Genomic DNA, 20,191 nt, shown 5'->3' on the forward strand with positions numbered 1-20,191 from the left:
CGTGCACGAGCGTATGCTCGGGTTCCCCTCTCCCTTTCCCTTCGCCGGCGATGGTCCTGGCTATATCCTGGGTTCCCGCCATGACGAGCGGGATGACACCCGAGGACTGCCGAACACCGCCGAATCGGGCACGACCGCCGAAACGCGGGCAGCTGCGACTCCGCGCGGACAAAGAATACTCTTGGAGCATACCAGTCACCGCGCGGCGAGCACACTCACCACGGGGCAGTCCGCCGAACCAAAGGTACAGTGTTTTGATGCGTCGTCGTGCGGCCGGGCCGACGTGTCTGGCCGTGAACACGTTCCGTTCCTACGGGTTACGCATCGCGATCACGGGGATACGAGGATCGGAGTGAACAGCAAGGAAAAGAGAAAAGGAACAGGAGGGAGGAAAAACGTTCCGGGCGCCGAGAGAGCGAGAAGGAAAGAAACAGGGTGGGGGGAGAAGAAAGCTCGTCGAGAGCGAGCGAGTAGAATCGAAGGGAGTACCGTAAAGTGGGAGGGAGAGAGAAAAGAAACGGAACGTTCGCGTGCGTGTGGCTTTAGGAACGCGAATTGTTAAGGGACGACACCGACCTCTGACTAAAAAAAGGTGAATCTCGTTCGACGCGGAAGGAGAAGTTTTCGGGGTGCGTAGGTATGAACGGCGCATTACGTCGGAGCGTTACTAAATAACCTGTACACACGTGTTCTCTGTGGTTTGGTGTCGAGCAAAAGAGAGCAAGGGGGAGAGAGCGAGAGTGAGTGGTAGAGAAAGAGAGCGAGCGAGGAGGGGCACAGCTGGCTGATCGGAGTATATGTATACGTACGGTGATACAAAACGGAGAAACAGTGGGGAAACGGAGCGAAAACTCGTGGTGAATCGTACGGACAAGATACGGGGGTTTGGAAAACTCACCGGTGGGACAGTGTCGAACGGTTCCTACGACGATAGTTTGTTAATCTGGTGCCGCGACCGGTGATCGTGGATGAACGTTCGTTATACGCTGCCGTCACCGTCGTCACGTTCCCCCTTTTCATTTACCGACGGAGGCGAGAAATTTGGAATGTAACGTCGCCGGCGGGGCTGTGGAACGGTAGTGGCAGCGCGGCAACGACGGCGACAGGCCGACCGGACGGGTGGAGTGTGCAACAAGAGGGAGAGAGCGCGCGTGGTGGATCACTCTCGCTTTCGTTCGGCTCTCCCTCTCTCTCTCTCTGTCCTTACTTCTCTGCTCTATCGTTTCTTTCTGCCTCTTTCCTTTCTCCCTTGCTCGCCGGTCGTCAGAAGAACGGAGAGGGAAAGGGACGACGAGTAAGAGTGCGAGAGAACGCTGGAGGAAGGAGTAGCATCGCGGCTAAAGTGAGAGAGAGAGAGAGATAAAGAGAGTACTGGAGCGTTTTCGCTGGGCGACTGAGAAAGAAGGAGAGAGAGAGAGAGAGAGAGAGAGAGAGAGAGAGAGAGGGAGAGAGAGAGTGAGTGATAGTGAGCTCGTCCAACCGAAGAAACCGGGGAAAGGAGAAGGAGAAGGGTAAGTGCGCGAGCCAGTAAACGTTTCCGTGGATATGTGTACCGATTGGGATGATACGAAACTGTTGGTAAAACGACGCGTTGCAATTATGACAATCGAATTACCATTCATCGTTGTCATCGTTGTTGTCATCGTCGTCATCGTCGTCGTCGTCGTCGTTATTGTTGTTGTTGTTGTTGACGTTCGCGAGGATATGCCGAGTGAGAGATGGCTTCGGAATGTGTCGTGTTCGAAGGTTTTGAGAAAGAAGAAAAATTCGAGGAGTAAAGAATTATTTGTACTTGACGTAAACTCTTTTCATCCTGCAAAATGAGTATGCGGAAGCTTGCAACCGCGACACGTTTCCGTCGTCCTGGTCTCCTTGTTACGTCCGCTGATCATCACCACCGCCATCACCATCGGCACCACCTCTACCACAATCTCACCACCACCACCTTCTCCTCTACTACCACCATCACCACCACCACCACCCTACCACTACCACCCCACCATCACCACCACCACACCACCACCACCGCCACCACCACCACCACCACCACCACCACACCACCGCCACCCCACCATCACCACCACCACCGTCGCAACCGCCACCACCACCAGCAGCACCACTACCACCGCTGCCACCACTACCATTGCCGTCAACGCCTCCTGCTAGCCGGCGGCGATGCACGGTAGTGTCCTCGAGCACGGCGTGCACGCATCGTGCTGCGAATGTTTCACGAGTCTCGCGCGGTGCGTCAGACAAAAACGCGTTGTGTCGTCGTGAGAGACGAGTGACGGGCCAAAGTGTGCATCCCTTCGAGTATTCTCCCGGTGTTTTCGAGACTCGGCTCAGACGCTTCGTCGATGCCACGCGTAGTGTATGGGAAACAGGTTCTTAACGTACTTTTCTACATATACTTTATTTTTTGTCTGTTGTGCACTGAAAGCCGCGTACAATGTAAATGCACGTACAAACGTGATTATCCTTCTCGATCTTGTACCTTCGATTTTACTTTTTTTTCCACCTTCTCGCCCCCGATCTATGCGAACCTAACCTAGTCCGACCGGTTAGAACAAACGACGCTTTGGTAAACACCATTATCGACTGCGGACTGTGGTCGTTCGTCGTGCAGAGTTCGAGAGGATTGTTGGTTGCGTCAGTGGTGAAAAAGGGAAAAACATGTTTTTCTGAAATAGATCTCGCGGCCGTATACCTCCCTCATCGTTTGTGTTCTCAAACATTTGTTGTGTCTTAATCCAACGTAAGGTGACTTGTTTGACGTCGCGTGGTGCGGTCATTCTTTGACGAAAATTACAGTCGCTCTCGTGCCGAAATTCGCCCACGAGTGTCATCGGAAGAGGGATATTATTGTGTGGCCACGGAACGGGTGTATACGCCGCGAGGATAAAGCACGAGCGATTTTAACGTGTACACGCGTGTGGTGTTCGGCACAAAGAGAAAAAGACGGTTTCCCTCTTCCCCTCCCCCTTCGACCGGGTAATAACGTACAATTTGCAGTTTACGCGATAATGAGCAATGCGTACACATGCGATCAACTTTCGGCATCGTTACGGATCGGTTTTAACTATGCCTTCGAATCGAGTCGCGTTTGACAGAGAAGGGATCGATATGCCCAGGTGTAGTGGACCGTTCGCGTTCCCGCGATAACGCGTTTTTTTTTTTCACGGAAATCGCGATACCAGTGACGTTTTATCGTGTCCGCTGGAATTTTCCGGTGGAAATTAACGATCGCCGAACGGCCGAATGCAAATATTCGTCGGAGGCCCCTGTCTCGCAGTCGCGAATGCGATCAATTGCCCTTTCTCTTTCGCTCTATTCCTGTCTCCTTCCTTTTTTCCTCGATTCCCTTTCCTGTGGGTGTTCCTTCCTTTTTTGTGCCGGCCAGAGCTGTGTTAGGGGGTTGAGGAGCGAGAGGGTGTGCGGGGGACGGAGAGGGGGGCAAATTTCGGCCTACGGAACGGCGGAACGGATCGGAACGGACAAGGAACCAACGTCGTGGACCGCGAGAACAACGGGCGCCAAGAGATTTACGGGCACGCACAGTATCCCTTTTACCCGTTCTCCGGATTCGTTTCTTCTTCTCTCTTTCTCTCGCTCTCCTCTCTCGCTCTCTCTTGCTAACGTCTTTTTTTCGCTCTATTTTTCCGTCTCTTGTTTCTTTAGTCCCTCTCGGTCATAGCTGTCGGAATTCTACGCGCGGGTTCGCCGGCACATTCGAAATGGTTGCCAGCGAAGTTAGCCGCGAATCGTTTTCAACGAACCTCCAACGGCCAACGCTTCTCGCGGTAGGCGCGATTCGTGGTACGGAACGTTCGAGAAACGATCGGTTGTTTTCAACGCGTACGAAATAGAGAATACCTTTTTATCATGGTATTTTTCTGTGTCAAGTCGCTCGATAAATGTATTATTAACCGCTCCGCGATACGAAATCTATAATGGTCTGGCGAATTTATGGTACTCGCATTGCATTCGCCATTAATCCACGCGAGGATGGCACGCCCGCGAATTTATAGGTAATTCGCGTTTCGAACCGTTCATACGATTTTTGCCGCCACGCAAGTACTCTTAAACACGTACTACGCTCTAAAATAGTTATCGTACCGGCGCGCATCAAACTGTCATAAACGGACAATTATTTTCCAGTCCGGTATACGCGCGTACTAATAGTACTGATTCCTGCGATCAATAAATAAGAGATGCAATCTTTTTATGACTTGGGAATTTATATTTCAATTTTAAATTAGTCAAATTTGAAAATCGAAATAACACTTCACCACATTTCTACCAAAATTTTTACTATGCTCCGTTACACTTCTCTGTTTTTCTATATAAAAATTCACTGCTTCGTGAATACTTTGTCAATTAAATTTGTCCGAATGGCGCTTAAGGTTGGCACTTAACATTTACCCAACCGAATGGGGAGATCTCCCACTTTTCACTTAGCAACGTATTGCCTTTTATTCTGTTTATCTTTCCTTTTGTTATTCAGTAAGTCCTGAAGTGGGATTATTCGCAATTCATCAAATACGGTTCTTGTTTTTACAAAACACAGTTTCGAACCGAATTCATTGAATGAGTTCAACTGAAGATAATGGACGGGGGTTTGTAGTTATAGTTCTTTTCAGGCGGTCGCCTATGTGTTAAGAGGTTGGAAAAAAAGAGATCACCAGTAAGACAGTTGCGTATGATTTCGAGTGGCGCCGATAAAGAGACGGAATACACGGTACTTGGAGAGACTCGCGCAGCCTGACAGAGAACACCTGTCCGACGTAGGGAACAGGTATCGACGCGAATGTTTCCGACGAATCGCTCCGATCGGCCCGGCAAGAGTGCCCCGTTCGTTCTTTCCTTCTCTCTTTTATGATTATTTTTTTTTTTCGTCCCGTTCATTCTGTTGCGCCCTTTTTCGAAGCCCACTGCGTGGGCTGTCGGACGTCGTTGCGCGCATTAATCCGTGGTTTAGCGAACCAATTTAAATATCAGCGGCGCGCTCGACGCAATTTTATATCATTTCCGATATCATGTGCTTGTGTGGGTGGGTTTAACAGTGCGCCCGCCCCCCTTACCCCCACCATCACTTCTCCTCCACCTCGCCGGACCGTTACGCACCTCGACACGAGGATGCTACACAGCTAGCCGCCGGTTTTCGATACGACGTCGCGTCTTTCCACGACGGACGCACGTCGACGTTAACTCCGACGGCACCGTCGTCCGTCGGTCTTCTCGACACCCTCGTGTCGATCGTCGACACCACGACGGTCCCTTTCTTTCACGGGGCTCGCGTGTGATCGGCCGGTACGCGTAACGTCGTCACGACGTACTTGCGGTATATCCCGTGAAAGTGCACACGCGCATGCGCAACACAGCGCGCTTTCGTGCCAGCGCACGTGCGTGCGTGTGCATATACGGTACGCTGTGTGTACTGGGTGGGACGATATGCGCGGTTGTTTCTTAAACACTGGGTATTAACAACGTTGAATGCCGCACGATTTCATAGAGCAACGCATACAAAATGGTAGAAATATAATGTTGAATCATTCGATTGAGATGCGTTATTATTATTGCACGATCCTCTAGCTAAATGTCATCGCATTGGGTACCATTATTTATAATGCAGAAATGTTTTCAAATAATTGTCGTTTAATTAAGTGAACTATAGTAATTCAATTTCGTCGGGGGTCACCGGTGACCCCCACGGCATTCAACGTGTTAAACTTGTACACAGATTTTTAATGCATGATAGCTGACGAAGTTTCTATGAATAAACCTGATAGATTCGACTGCGCCATGTAGCTGGATGACGAGGGAAACCATCCCTTGTGTTCGGGATAGTTGGGGGAATCTTCAGAAATATTAGTTACACGAGTTAATTAACACTAGAACTACCAAGCAGTCAAGATGACTTTTCAAAATTGTTCTATAGAAACCCCAAGAGTGCATCTTTCATCACTGAAAATTTAGTTTCCGCATTGTTAAAACAATTTCTTTCGAAATTTCTTAGAGAAGGGTCTATTGTTTTTTCAATAATTGCAAAAGAAGAATTAGGAATGGGCCATTTTGACCCATTTGGTAGTTCTAGTGTTAATGCACGGCGATACGATTTCTCGCTCAATCCGTAGTCTTGACTACTAGTTCTGTTCTGTTTAACGTTCTTTCTGTGGGAGTTATAGACTAACCGCCTCGATTGTCTATTGGTTAGCTATACTCTAATCGTACTCAGTAATAAAGTGTCTTAAAAATGAACATTAGCAGATATTTTGCAGTTAGACACTGCTGGTCTTCTCAGTTTTCAATCACTATCTTCTGTAGATGTGCGAAACAAGTTGTAAACTGCAAAATTGGTTGACAGGTCTGGTACTTAGAAATTGCACCTTCGTTAGGGTGAAATTCAGATGTGCCTGCGTTTATGATTTACTAGACCCTTCTCAAACAATGTCTAAACTGTTTCTTATGCCCGATGGTTCTCAGTTTCTGTGATTATCCATGGAAAAAAGTTCCTAGTGATAATCACTTAGGACACCCCGTATACGGGCAACGGCGTCCGTGCAGCGCACCAGCTGTGGTCCGCTTTACGAGGGGCTGCGTGTGTGCGAAAGCGAGCGAGCGGGTACGTGCTCGCGTGCATACGCTCGATCCTCGTGTTCGTGCGCGAATCAGTGCGCACTCGAGTGCGTTTTGTCTGGCCGGCCAGCAGCACCGGTACGCAGTGCCGTAAAAGCGTCGCGTCGCTCGTCCGATCCACGGGACCCCGCGTCCAAGCGATTTCGACGCCGGGTTCGCAGCAACAAGTGACCCGACCCACCAACCTCTTCCACCCCGTGCCTGGGAAATCCAGGTTTTCGCAATACGTATCGATAATATTCAAACAATTCGATGGCAAGGTAATCCGCGAAAAGTACCGAGATTTTATGTGTTTCGCATCCATTTCCGATGCCGATACTTCTTAGCAGAGAAGTATGGAGGTATAAATATTGTACCGAATGAGCATACGCTTGAAGCTTCATGGAAATTGATACTTGACTATATATGTTTAATACATCATCGAAGTACTGATATCTATCTGATGTTACTCCGAAATTATTGATGTACACGGATCGAGATAGATGTGATCGGTCTTAGGAAAATGATCTTTAATACTACTTGGAAACAATAAAAAAATTTCTGGATGGTTGATATTGTTCAATTGGGTATTCTGATTTGCGGGTTGGAATACATAGTGTTGATGCAGTGTTACTTCGGTCACTGTTGGCGGGTTCCGCGTCCCCGAGACGTGTCCAGGAGCGATTCGTCGGGGTTGAACCGGTTCCCCCGTGCTCGTAGACGTTCCGTTGACGAATCGGCGTGGATCGATAATCGGCGGAACGCCAGCACCTAACGGTGCATCTCGACGCTCTCTACGACTGCACTGCCGTTCAAAGAGAGGTTATCAATGGCATAGTATGTGAGACCACCGTTGACTATACATACACTCTCTTCCTTTCTCTCTTTTTCTCTCTGCGGATGAATAAGTTATAGCCCGCGACGATGCTAGTAATCGGCTACTACAAAAACAGTATTGTTATGACTCGAGTAAGTGGATGACGTCAGTTATCACGGCCTCTTTCTTCGCTATTTATTGCTACTTAACGCGGGAGTAAATACTGCTTTACGATCCACCGCGTGCCACCGTTTTTCGCCTGCGGTTTTCTCTCTGTCTCTTCTGACCGGCAGCTTCTTATTGTACTCTGAATGTCTTGGCGTGACGCTTCATCTCACCGGTGGTAGCTAGTTCCATGTCGTTGGACTAATACGCTCAAGCTTCATCTGGTCTTTGAGAATTGCCGCGCGGTTCATATTCGGCTGCTTTATGGACGTAAGGAAAATCTTGCATCACCGATGAAAGAATCTTGGATCTCGTTCACTTGCTTGGAAAAGGATTTTCTATTTGAACCTCTGCCATCTTCGTGTTCATAGTACATTGGTTTTCAAGTAGATGCTTGGCTTTGTTTCCGAACATTCATTTCGGTTTTGGGAATCTTTTGGTGTGAGAAGTTCTTATAGTAAAAGGATTCTGATCCATCAAATTACCGTTGTCTTTTGATTCCCAGAAACTTTCATTTTCTGGATTCGAAAAGGTTTGTTCTATAAGTGCTTTTGAAATGACTGTCTAGACTACTTAAATCTTTTCGCTGCCAAGTATGCAGTAGTGATTCTAATTAGTTTCAATATTCCACAAATGAAACAAGAAAACAAACGAAGAAGCACTTATATTCTTCTCGGTTTCAGATAACAATAAAAAGTTTCTTAGGCCATTGAAACATCTTTTGGCTCAATTTCCTCGCTCCATCACGTCCCGGATCCTGTGACCCATGAACGTATGTATAATTAACTTGGAAGCCATTTTGAAAGAAGTTAAACTAAACACTGCGGCGAACTGCAGCAGCTGATTCAGACAAATTGCAGTATTTATAAACGTACTGATGCCAAAAACGTTAGTAACCTACATAGAAAAATCTCGGTAGAACAAATGTACGAAAAACAACTCGACGTAGCTCACCATTACAGGTGTGATGACTTTATTCACTATTGCTCCGAAAGACGTTATGACTTTTCCGGAATTCAAAGTTGGATCTCTGCTTCGCATCTTCGAACATAAATAAAGAACGCGTATATTAAGATTTCAATTGACTCGCACCTTTGAAAACGCATTAGTGTCGCCATTTCTTTAACAACTTCCCGAGAAAGCGTGTGTTCTTAACAATAGCGAAACAAGGAACCCGAAGCAACTCATTTCGACCCGTTCGGCAGTTCTAGCGTTAATGAACCGCGAAACGGGTCGAACCTTTCGGTTACTCGGAAGGATAATAGGCACAGGGCACCGAATCCGTCGAACACGCCGATGGCGGCATGCGCTCGGACGAGAGCGCGTGCATTCGTGCCGCGTGTACGAATCCGCTGGTTGTGTGCGTGTGCGTGGGACCTTGAATCAAGCAGCCTTTGTCGCGAGAGCCGAGCGGGCGCGGGTGCGCGCGCTCGCCACCACGAGGTCGGCGAAAGTGTACCCGAAGCTTTTTTGCTCGGAGCCGCCGCGAGAGAGGAGAGCTCTCTTTTTGTTTTTTCTTCTTCTTCCTCCTCCACCTCCACCTCCACCTCCTCTTTCCCTCCCTCTCCACCTCCACCGCCGCCACCACCTCCTCTTTCCCTCCCTCTCCACCTCCACCGCCACCACCACCACCACCTCCTCACGTTTCCTTTTTTCGAGGTAGCGAACAACGGGGCGCGGGGTCGGCCCGACCCGACCCGGCTCGGCCGTTCGGCCGGCCGGCCGGCACCGAACCCGCCGCACCGCCATTTTTGCCTCGCCGTAATGCCGGAATTAGCGCGACTTCGCAGCACCGTCGCGTAAAGAGAAGAACCGAGAGAAAGAGAGGGAAAAGAGTGAAAAAGGACGAAGGAAACGCGAGGTGTTATCGCGGATTTACCGTCGCGGAAACGGAGATAACTGGGAACCGGGCCCCGAATAATTATTCCCCTCGATCCCCACACCGCTGACTACCGCCGATTTTTTTGCCGTTTTCGGGACGATGAATGGCGACCGGGTCGCGCTTCCTGATTCTTCTTGCTAATAGATTTCTGGTATCTAATCGGGGAACGTTTTTGTCCCTGAGCCCGCGTCCACGAAGGTAGCTCGTTGAGTCGCGGTGGTATGATTTAGTGCCGCTTCAGTCCTTGGAATGGTGTGTTCGGCCCCCGGCGGGTTACGCGTTTCTTGCGGATGGGTTTGTCACGCGTGTGGATGTTCATTACTTCCATTAGCGGGAGATCTGTTTAGCTTTCCGTGGCTTGAATTATCGCATTCTTGTTTTTGACCAGTATCTTCATTCTGGGTACTTGAGCGCCGTTCGAACGACGCGCATTATAACGCGCGGTTAAAGATTTTTTACCGTCATTAAGGTGGATTGAAGTCAATTAAATTGAATTTACGGAAAGACTGTGACTGTGTTCGTTTCGCAGCGGCGTTTTAATGTGAGAGGTATTTTAAGATACCGTCTCAAGGTATAAAAGATCGACGGATAATTGACGTACCCGCTGAACGGCGGACGATCGAAACGGAGTATCGGCGTGCAAACAGTTTTCTGTGCGTCGCGTGTGAAAGCGACGCGAAATTCCTCGTGTCACGATAACACGCCACGACGCTGATCCCGAGTGAAACAAAGAAGTTCGAGCCAGCCGTGACTGCTCGATACAGGCTCGCGATGGTAATGAAACGGGACGCGCGGAATTCCGCGGCGTCGTTTCTCATAAAATGGAAACGCGGCTCGGGATTGGGACTTACGTGTCGCTGACAATTATCTGCTTGCTGCGTGAGGTGTACTTAGCCACGAAATACTCGAACTGTTTAACAAGGGATCGTATGTTCAGTTTATTCTGTCATTTTAAATTAGCCAGAATGGTCGGCTATAATTTAAAATAATACATATTCCAACGAGTAATGTATAAATAGTAACTATAAATTTTGAAATTTCAACGTCCGTATTACACTTTAGAAAGAGTAAGGTGGTGACGGTGATGATAGTGACTATATTCACAGTATAGCAAGTACTGCAATATTACTTCAATGTATCAGAACGCATTATTATTCAACAAACGTTAGCTATATTTCAAGATCTCCATCATGTTTCACAATTTCAGGACTGTACTATCTAAACCATAATCACTATGTAAAGGTAGATACAATTTCATGCAAATAACAGACTATAAATAAAATGGGGCAGATGTACTTCATCCTGGCGTTCAATTAATCGAACATTCACATAGAAATATGCGCGCATCTGTCCTAAATAATGTACCGCTTTACTTTCTACCTACTGCTAACCCACACACAACAACCGTTTATCTTTTATTCAAGGTTCAAAATTCTCCACCTCGATAACAGTATTTGTCTCCTATCTCGAATACTAGCTTGGTCGAAAATAATTCCGGTTTTCAGTGGCTTTAAACTTCGTTGCTTAGTCTGGGTTAAACCGTTATGCAATTATATTCACGTAATACTCCTAATTATGCTCGCCCAGTGGTCTGTATTTAAAAACACAAAGGAGAATACGAAAATTGGACTTTTTAGACGTCGACTACAAAGCAACTAAAACTGTGCAACCAACGAAATCTACTCCAAACTATGATATACAACTTCATAACAGAAAAACTCCAATCATTTTAGTAGCAGCGGACACATTCTCAAATTTGTTCGTTCCCTCGATTATCCAGAAATTAACTGCAATCGTTTTATACGAAGTTAGTTAACAGCTCTCTCGAATATTCGCGGACAAAAGCTCGAGGGACGGCTTTCGTGCGCATGTTTCGTTAGCTCGGCTTTTTTCGATGGCGCGCAACTCGTCGCCGTCTAATATTAATTCCAAGCGCGCGGAATCTCCGATCTCTTTCTGTTGGCCAGCTGGGTTTGCACGCGGCTTCTGGGAACTCGCGTCCTGCGTTCCGCCGACGAAAGAATCCGACGACGACGACGGGATATATCGCTCGTTCGTTTGTACGTTCGTTTGTACGTTCGTTTGTACGTTCGTTTCTACGTTTACCCGTTCGTTCTTTCGGCTTTTTGTTCGTTTGTTCAAATGTCTGCCTCTACGTTGGTTCCAGGCCGCAACGCGCGCTCGCCGTATTGAATTTTTCTGCGCGCGTACAAAGCCGGGCCTACGGTCGATTCGACGAAAGTGCAACGCCGAGGCGCCAGCTGTTCTCTCTTCACGCCGACGACGCCTCTCAGCGCGAGCCCTCTTCGCTCCGCTCCTCGCCGAGCCTTTTCCAAATTTCGTCTCGTCATCGTTCCGGTGGAAGCGTCTTCTTCCGCGCCCGGCTATCGATCTGCGCTCCACGGATTCGATGGAATTTTCGCCCCCGTCGCGATCGGGAAACTCATCCACGCATTCTTCCTCTTGTATAGGGTGGGCCGAGAATTATCGCGCTAGAGACGGTATACCGGATGTTCCCTCGCGAAGGATTTACTATGGCTTAATTCGTTTTCAACGAATTGTTCGTGTTAGATTATCTTTTCGTTCGTGTATGCCGACATTAGTTTATGAATAGATGAATTTTTGTACACTTGTAGTAAATACTGGTGATTAAAGTCTGATGTTGACAATATTTTAATAAACTTGAGTATAGATTTTATATTCTTCGTTTTTCTAATGTGTTTATTGGGATAATGTATTTCTATTTAATTTCTCACGTTAGAAATTACTCCGTAAGTATGTGAATTTATATAAAAATCGGAATAGTACAGACATTCATGTTCTACATATAATTGAGAGTTTTTCATAAGATCGCGAATTCAGTCTCAAATTCCTATTAATTTTCTTGCTATCTTGTCTTCGACGGTAGATTTCCTTGACATTGTCACGCTGCGACTGAAGCATGCCTTCGATCCACTTTTTTAACTGAAGAATCCTTCCGTGTTCGGAGGAAATCGAGTCCCGTCGAGAAGATAGCTTTAATTTATATCGCGCGTTTTCAGGACTGGCTGGAACGATAAAACATCCCGGCAGAAGTTGGAAAGTTTCGCGTCAGCCGGGCAAGACGGACGCCGATACGAGACCGATCGATTTCAGCCGCGTTTTCAACCAGCCACGACGATTTATACACGCTCGGTACATGCTCCGCGGATTACCAACTTCTTCGAATCCCCCCTCCCCCCGTATTCGATACCTTCGATCCTTTTTATCGAAAGGGTGGTGGAAGGAGGGAGGGAGAAGGGGGGAGACGCAGCCGAGAACCAAGTGCTATCGGCGTAGCCAGTCCCGCGACCTTTAAAGACTAAAGTTCGCGGCATTCGGTCTAGACCAGATTTATAGTCCTCCAGGAAAGTTCAATCGCCTGTGGCCTGCGTGCACAGGTGTTTCGACATCAGAGTCAGTAGAGCTCTCTATCACGTGACTATAGATTCTAGCGAGAACGTCTTCGCGATGGTTATACCGTGTTTTTCAAAAGCAAGATCCAAAGATCCTGTGGTTATGTGGGATCTTTAAATAGCTGAAGTATTCCTGCTTCTTCTACCTGTACTTTCTCTATGAAAACATAGTCAGCCCTAAAGTCGTGGAAACCATATAACAGCGATAATCGGTGAATCACAAGATCGCCATCCTTTTGTTTCAATTCACTGTTCCATTTACCTAACAGATCAAATCTCCTAGATCAGCATATCGCATGTAACAGCACAGACGAATCGAACCAAATATTTCAACCAGTTGCTAATTAATCTCTGTTCATCTGATCAATCATGCGAACCAACTCTAAAAATATCTGAAACACTCGCACCTGAAACGAAAACGAGCGTTTTCTAGGTCACAGAGGTACCTCACAGGTATCTCGTCCTCATCCTCGCCTCATACCTGAAGATCCGCAGGACCAGTTCCCGGTGGTCAAAGGTGCGCTCCGGTTGGGCGCAAGGTCACGCCACGTGCCGGCCGCGGAAGCGCGGTAACCAACGGGGGACACGGTTTATCTTGGGCGGTTTGATTCGCCCGGCGCGGCGTGCGGCAAGCGAAAGTGCAAACGACAGTGCAAGTTTCCAACGATAGCGAAAGCTCCGCCGGGCACACACACACCAGCTGTAGTAAAGCTATTAGAGAGAGTTTTGCGGCTGGCGTCACGGTCGCGGCGCGTTGGGGCGGGCATGCTGGAAAAGCGTCGTCCGTGAGATAGCGAGAGAGCTGTTGCTCTCTATGTACCGGCCATTATGTACATCCACGAGCCGTGGCAAAAGCGGCGCGCCTGTTGTGCTCGTGTGGGTGCATTCGAGTGACGGGCACCGGGCACGTGTGTGCAGATCTACGTGTTACACATCGTTGGTGTGCTCGGTTTGCGCGTGTTCTGTATGTACAGGCTCGGAACGCCAGCAGAAAGAGAGGAACAGCGAGAGTGAGGGGGGGGGGGGGGGGGGGCTAAATGGCGGTCGATATCTCACGGAGGGCCAACATCGGTTTTCGACGATGGCTTCGAACCTCTTCTGAGCAACGAAACGAGCAATCGAACGGGGCTGGTTGAGGGTGAACCGTTGTGGGGATCGGTCCGTTCGGCTGATTATGGGGAAGAAATTAACACCCTGATAGGTGTTCTTGGTATTTCGGAAAGATCAGCGTTGAGGGTGGCTTCTGTCGCGTCGAGGGTACAGTTGACCCTTTGCGGTGAGGTTTTGCATGAATTTGCAGTTTATGGATAGACTCTCGAAACATTGGAATTTCAGGGAATTGACGATTAACTTGTAGCGAAAGTTGGCTAGCTTTTTGTTTCTTTACTATGTATTTTACCAGGCTGAAAACAGCGAGTTTGAATAATTAATAGCCTAACAGTGAGAATGAAGAATGAAAGTGATATGAGAGTAGCAATGCCGAAGTTTCTGAATGTACGTAGTGAAATCAAAATGAAAGTAATTCTGTTACGCTCTTATCAGATTACAGTCGTTGGGTAATGATGAACCAATGATGAAAGATTTGATACGTGTGGTGGTATGTTTATTCGGGAAATCGGTTGCGACACGTTTTGCGCAGCAGTTTGATGTCGTGAATGCACATTTCGCATTTTAGAGACTTTTTCATTATCCGTACAACTGACAACGTCAAGCAGAATCTATGGGCTTATCTGTTTACTGTTGAATACTTCAATAGCTGCGAAAAATATATACACTAGAAATAATGAAGAATGCTTAATACGCTGAAGTCATTTTCACACTGTAAATGGAAAAGAAAGTCGCGGTGTAGTTATTGTAACAATTCTTCGTTCGACTACCGTTTCTATTTTCGTTCGGATGAAAGCGCAGGAACCTCAGAAATAGTAGAGAACGAAAGGGAGAGGCCGCGAAGAGCTCATAGCCATCGTCACCGCTCTAAGCAGCGTGAATGAACCGTCCCGGGGACTAGGGCACAACATTCGCGGGTATCAAAGCGAGCGAGTAGGTGTGCAGACACGCCGAACGTAATAGTAACCTTGGCTTAGCGATGGTCACGTTATGGTAACGTCTATGACACGTTCCCACATAGTCGCGTGTCACGTTCTCGCTTACGATCGGCTCACGTGACCGCCGGCGAAAGGGGAGGGTTCGATAAATCAGCCTTGTCGGCAGACTTTTCTTTACCTTGATATCATCTCTTTTTTTAAATCGGCTCTTCGTCACCATTGTCGACGTTTCGTATATCCCCGCTATACCTGAAAATCGTTCGAATATCGTATTTAAAATTGCTCGATTATTACGGTATAAAACATTTTATTATGTACTATCTTCACTCTGTATTAATATTTCATACTTTAAATTTCTGAGCTAAGTTTTTTAAAAAATATTTCTAAATTGTTCGTCAGAATTTTGTTAGTTTTTCCTTCATTTAATAACTGGAATAGTTATCCCGAGTTAAAAGCTTGATTAGTATTATCTTTGTATTGTATAGCATTACGAGATAATTTATTTCTTCGAAGTATATTTTTGACAGATTTACTTCATTCATCAGTCGATACGTTTTACATTTATGTAGAATTGATTTTGCATTTAATTTATTTTATATAACATTAAATTTCGTAGTAAAAGAAAAATAAATTGTGTCACAGAAGTTTCTGTTACGGTTCGAACGAGTCGCGCGCAGAGAAGTATTTGTGTAACGTATCGTGTTCGCGCGACGAATAAGGAACGTGTGTGATAGAGCGATCGCATGACGCAATAAATTTCGTAACAGATACTAATAATACGACGACAATTAACGGCGAGTCTTCTTATCTGTTCCAGATCGTACAAATCAACCGCCTTCTAACAAGCCACATTAACCTCAAGTGATTTCTATTTTCTTACGAATCGCGAAAGAAGTAATTAGTGTGTTTATATCGACGATAACGAAAAAAAGAAAGACAAGGAAGAAGAAGAAGAAGAAGAAGAAGAAAAAGAAAAAAGAAGAATTTTCCAAGAGCTTAGGCGAGAAGAAGACAAAGGTTTAAGAGCTATAGTAATCTAACTAGTGTACAAAGTATATCTGAAAAAAATAAACTAGACGAGACTAGGGGAATAAAAGGAAAAAGGAGGAAAAACAAGAAAAAGGAAAACTAAACAAAAAGTCCGCCAGTGCCAAATCGAGAGGTGAAACGAAGTAAACGAGAACGATTGTACATTAAAGAAGAAATAACCGCGAGGAAGATAAAAGGGTGAAACGAGGAAGAGGAAGAAGGGGAAAGCAGGAAAAGATAAACGAACATCGCGCGAAACGACAAACCGTAAACCAAAGAATCTACCATTTCATTTTTTCTACTAATCAACTCAGCAAGTAACGATACTCAACTAACTCAGCGAGGACGGAGCGAGATTAAATTAAGCGAACATCGCGAGGACAAACGGAAAGAGAAAGCAAATAACAGAAAGAGAAAGGAGAAGGCAAGAAACATATAGCCAATCGACAAAGTGTTTTCTAAGCGAATAACGACGGAAGTCCAACTTACACATTTAAGCATTATAAATGTAAGAATTTCGAACAAATTCACACCATTCTTTTTTTCTTTCGAGAGGCCGCACCGACCAAGAGCAGTCCCATCCAAAGCGAGATAGCATCAGCCTGCGTATTCAGAGGAAAAACAAAAGGAGACTCGCGCGTAATTACTCCCAGAGAAACCGATCTACTTCAGTTCGTAGCCTAAACCTGTTGAGTACAAACGACAGAAATAGAATTATAGAGAAAAAAAATTGCGAGAGAGAGAAACAGAAAGAGAGAGAGAGAGCGAGATTGAGCGAAAGCGAGCGAGCGAGCGAGAGAAAATTTACAACAAAAACTACAGGAACACAGTGAGAACGAGCGAAAGAGACAGAACGCGAGTGTACGAGAGAAAAAAGAAGAAAGAAAGAGCAACTAATAAACAGGAAGAGACTAAAAGGCAGCACACAATCTATATAAATTTAAAGAAGAATAAAAGACTCAGGAGAAACGCGGAAAGCAAACGAGACCTAAACCTAACCCAGTGACTTCCGGAAAATCCAGAAGACGAACGCCGTCATTTCGTCAAATGTTACGGGTTTCAACTACGAGCAGTCGAATGCCCGTGAATCATCGTGATTAATAAATATTCCTGATCGCGCTGTCGTTCAATACCAAGCTCTCGACGCTGAGTCGAAGAGCTTAGAAGCAGCTGATCTAGATACATCGAGGTTACTCCGTATCGAGTTTCCAGGATCGTATAGTGAACGGTGAACCTCGACCTCCCACGATCAGGGGGAGGCAAAGAGTCGCGATGACGTGGCGGGGAAGATGAGCGCGGAGGTAACGAAGGAGGTCGTCGCCACCGAGAGGGTAGCAGGCAGCCCTCCGGCGGCGGTAGCGACCTCGCCAGGCACGGTCGGACCGGGTGATCCGGCTCGTCACCTACCGCCGTTCAGCAGCTTCGCCGGGGACAACGCGATGGATAGCTCAACGACATTGACTACCCTTCATCCGCAGGACGTCGGTCTCGGGCTTACGTCCTCATGGGACTACTACGAGGGACTGACCGGCCGGTTGATCGACTCGCGGGGCGAGGTGGTGCTCGCCAGCCAGTATAGGCCGTGGGAGTCGAAGAACGCGGCAGGCGGCGGAGGCGGTGGCGTCGTCGCGCCCGGCGGCGAAGGTTTGCCGAGCTTCGCGAGTCAATTCACCGCTCCCAGCGAAGCGGAGCCCCAATTAACGGCGCTCACGCCATTGTCGCCCGCCTCGATATCGCACTCACCACCTGTCACGTCCGCGGTGGGCCTACCAAGTTTCCATACGCTTGGCACACCGCTGCCCGCGCCTCATCCTCATCGAGGCAGCGTCGGCTATCCGTTGGTACCCGCACCGGTACAGGCGAGAGAGGTGCCGGCCCTTCAGCAACAGCTACTCGATGAAAGGCACATACAATTACTGGGATCGAGCCCGGTGCAGGCATTCCCGCCGCCACCGCCGGGACATCCTCATCACACTGTGCTCACGGTGGTCAAGCCCGAGTATCCGCAGCTCCATCACGCGAACTTCCAGAACCCGATGTCCACGGTGCTGGACTCTTCGCCCACATCTAGGCCGATCGGGATCGACGGTAGGAAAAAGGAGCGCAGAAAAATACGGGCCGGCTCGATGGAGTCTGAGGACAGCGCCGGAGCCGGGAACGTCGAGAGTTCCGGCCAAGTGGCCGCGGTCTCGTCCACCGCGAACAGGGGACCGCATCATCTCGGGGGCGGTATGGTCGACGCCGACGGGGACGGCGGACTCAACGACAAGCCGGCCAAGAAAAAGCGGAAACGGTGCGGAGAGTGCATCGGTTGCCAGCGAAAGGACAACTGCGGCGACTGCGCGCCCTGCAGGAACGACAAGAGCCACCAGATCTGCAAGATGAGGCGGTGCGAGAAACTCACCGAGAAAAAGGTAAGTGAAAATGTTTTCATTGATAGATGGGTTATCTTTGTGGCTGACTGTCTTGGCGACCGAATGGCGGATTTTAGGTCTATTTAAAAGTAAATCTGAATTTTGCTGTTTCATGTTTTGGTATTGGCAAGGCTTTTTATTCAAGTATCACGTTGTTGCATCTGCAGATTCATTACTTATTGTTAATGTTTTGCTTGTAGCGAAAGAGACTCGAAAATCTGTCGAAATGAATTCGAAGCTTGTGAGTGAGGGAGAATAGGGTAACTTGATGGTAATTTTGTCTTTGTATGTTCGAGGTGTAATATTGATCCAACGAATATCGTGATGAGTAATGAATGTTCCTTTTTATTCAGTTTTCATGGTGAATTCTTGAGGGTAAATTCGCTGCACGGTAGGGTGGTTTTTTTCCGAATGATAGATGATTGTTGGGGTACGTTTTAATTAATTCATTTTAACTTAAATGGGATGAGGATCTGGTGGGGTATTTATTTGGTCTGGAATCGATTCGTTTAATATAAATTTTATTTGATAGAAAAATAGTACTGTTTTCAATAAATCAGAAGATCATAAGCGATATTGAAAAATTGAAAGCTAGGAGGATTAACAAGCGTCATGTACAGTATTGAAAAAGGAGAAAATAGTACTATTTCCTGTTGCGCCGCGGTTTCCCGTCCTACGAAACATCGTAACCGGAACAATTTGTAAAAACGTGTCGATTTGGGGCGAAAGGGTGGGGTGGGGGACGCACGCGTGGTCGTAAAACGAGGACGAAAATGAATTCGCCACGCGACAAGGTGGCTTTGGTCGAAATTGGTGAAAATCCAGGTGCATCAATGTGGCCGGCAGTAGAGAAAGGGTGTGAATTGTAACACCACCGGTAGGGTAGGATAAACATCAACGTATCCGCCGTTATAGAATGCTGTGTATGAAAACATATATATATATATATATATATATATATATAAATTTATAGGTGTTTATATAGGTGTTATTTACACACACACACACACACGCACGCACGCACACACACCCACACATACATACAAACACACACACACGTACGTACGTACGTACGTATATATAGTCTGAACTTGGCCCCGATGCCAGAGTGTGCCGAGAATCCCAGTGGGAAATACAGAAATACAGATAACCGAGGTGGTTTATTATTGTAGCGACATTGAATAGGGGGTTGGTGGGTTGACTGGCTCGTTGGCTTGCTGGCTGACTGTTCGGCTGTTGGCTGACTGGCTGCCTTGCTTTCAGCGATGGTTGTGAACCATACTCGACTGATCCAACCAACCATTTCTATTTATATCTCTCTTTTCTCAAATGTTCTATAGTTTATCGTATATTGTTCGTCGGAAAATGTATCTTCAATAGAATATTCAAATCTTACGTAACGTTCATTTAACCGGTATATTAATACTCTAAACATCATTTCCAGCTGACGACATAGATGAAGAAAGTACGTAATTATTACCCAATACTCGGGAATGAAGGGGACGAATGTACGAAATAGGATGAAATATTTTAGAAGATAAGTTGTAGGATATAGGATCAGAAAAGAGAATTTTTATACCTATTTTCATCTGCCTTCTATTAAAGATAAACGAATTCAAAGAATTCATATATTAATAAAAGTCTGCAGTAGTGTACTTCCTAACTGTACAGTATAAACCGTGTTGTCTCCCACTCGCTTGTCTGACGTCGCTAATCTGAAAACCGTCTGCTTTGGTTTAAAAAGCGGGAAGGTTATTACACCCTCGGCAATCGCTGGTCGTTATTACCCG

General features: G+C 46.9%; 1 protein-coding gene across 5 annotated transcripts in view; it reads left to right on the top strand.

Moving 5' to 3' along the window:
* The first annotated feature begins 458 nt into the window (after positions 1-458).
* Positions 459-20,191, top strand: part of Tet (tet methylcytosine dioxygenase-like) — a 136,512-nt gene continuing 116,779 nt past the window's right edge. The window contains exons 1-2 of one of the 5 annotated variants that reach the window (XM_076367518.1): positions 459-629; positions 15,776-18,401. In XM_076367518.1, the coding sequence (XP_076223633.1) occupies positions 17,277-18,401 (1,125 nt within the window). In that variant the 5' untranslated portion in view covers positions 459-629; positions 15,776-17,276. Of the gene's footprint in view, positions 630-686; positions 1,512-2,119; positions 2,385-8,292; positions 8,370-15,775; positions 18,402-20,191 lie in introns of those variants that run through there. The other 4 variants (XM_076367515.1, XM_076367514.1, XM_076367516.1 and 1 more) reach the window with 4 other exon arrangements.

Source organism: Nomia melanderi, chromosome 5, assembly GCF_051020985.1.
Source record: "Nomia melanderi isolate GNS246 chromosome 5, iyNomMela1, whole genome shotgun sequence".
NCBI lineage: Eukaryota > Metazoa > Arthropoda > Insecta > Hymenoptera > Halictidae > Nomia > Nomia melanderi.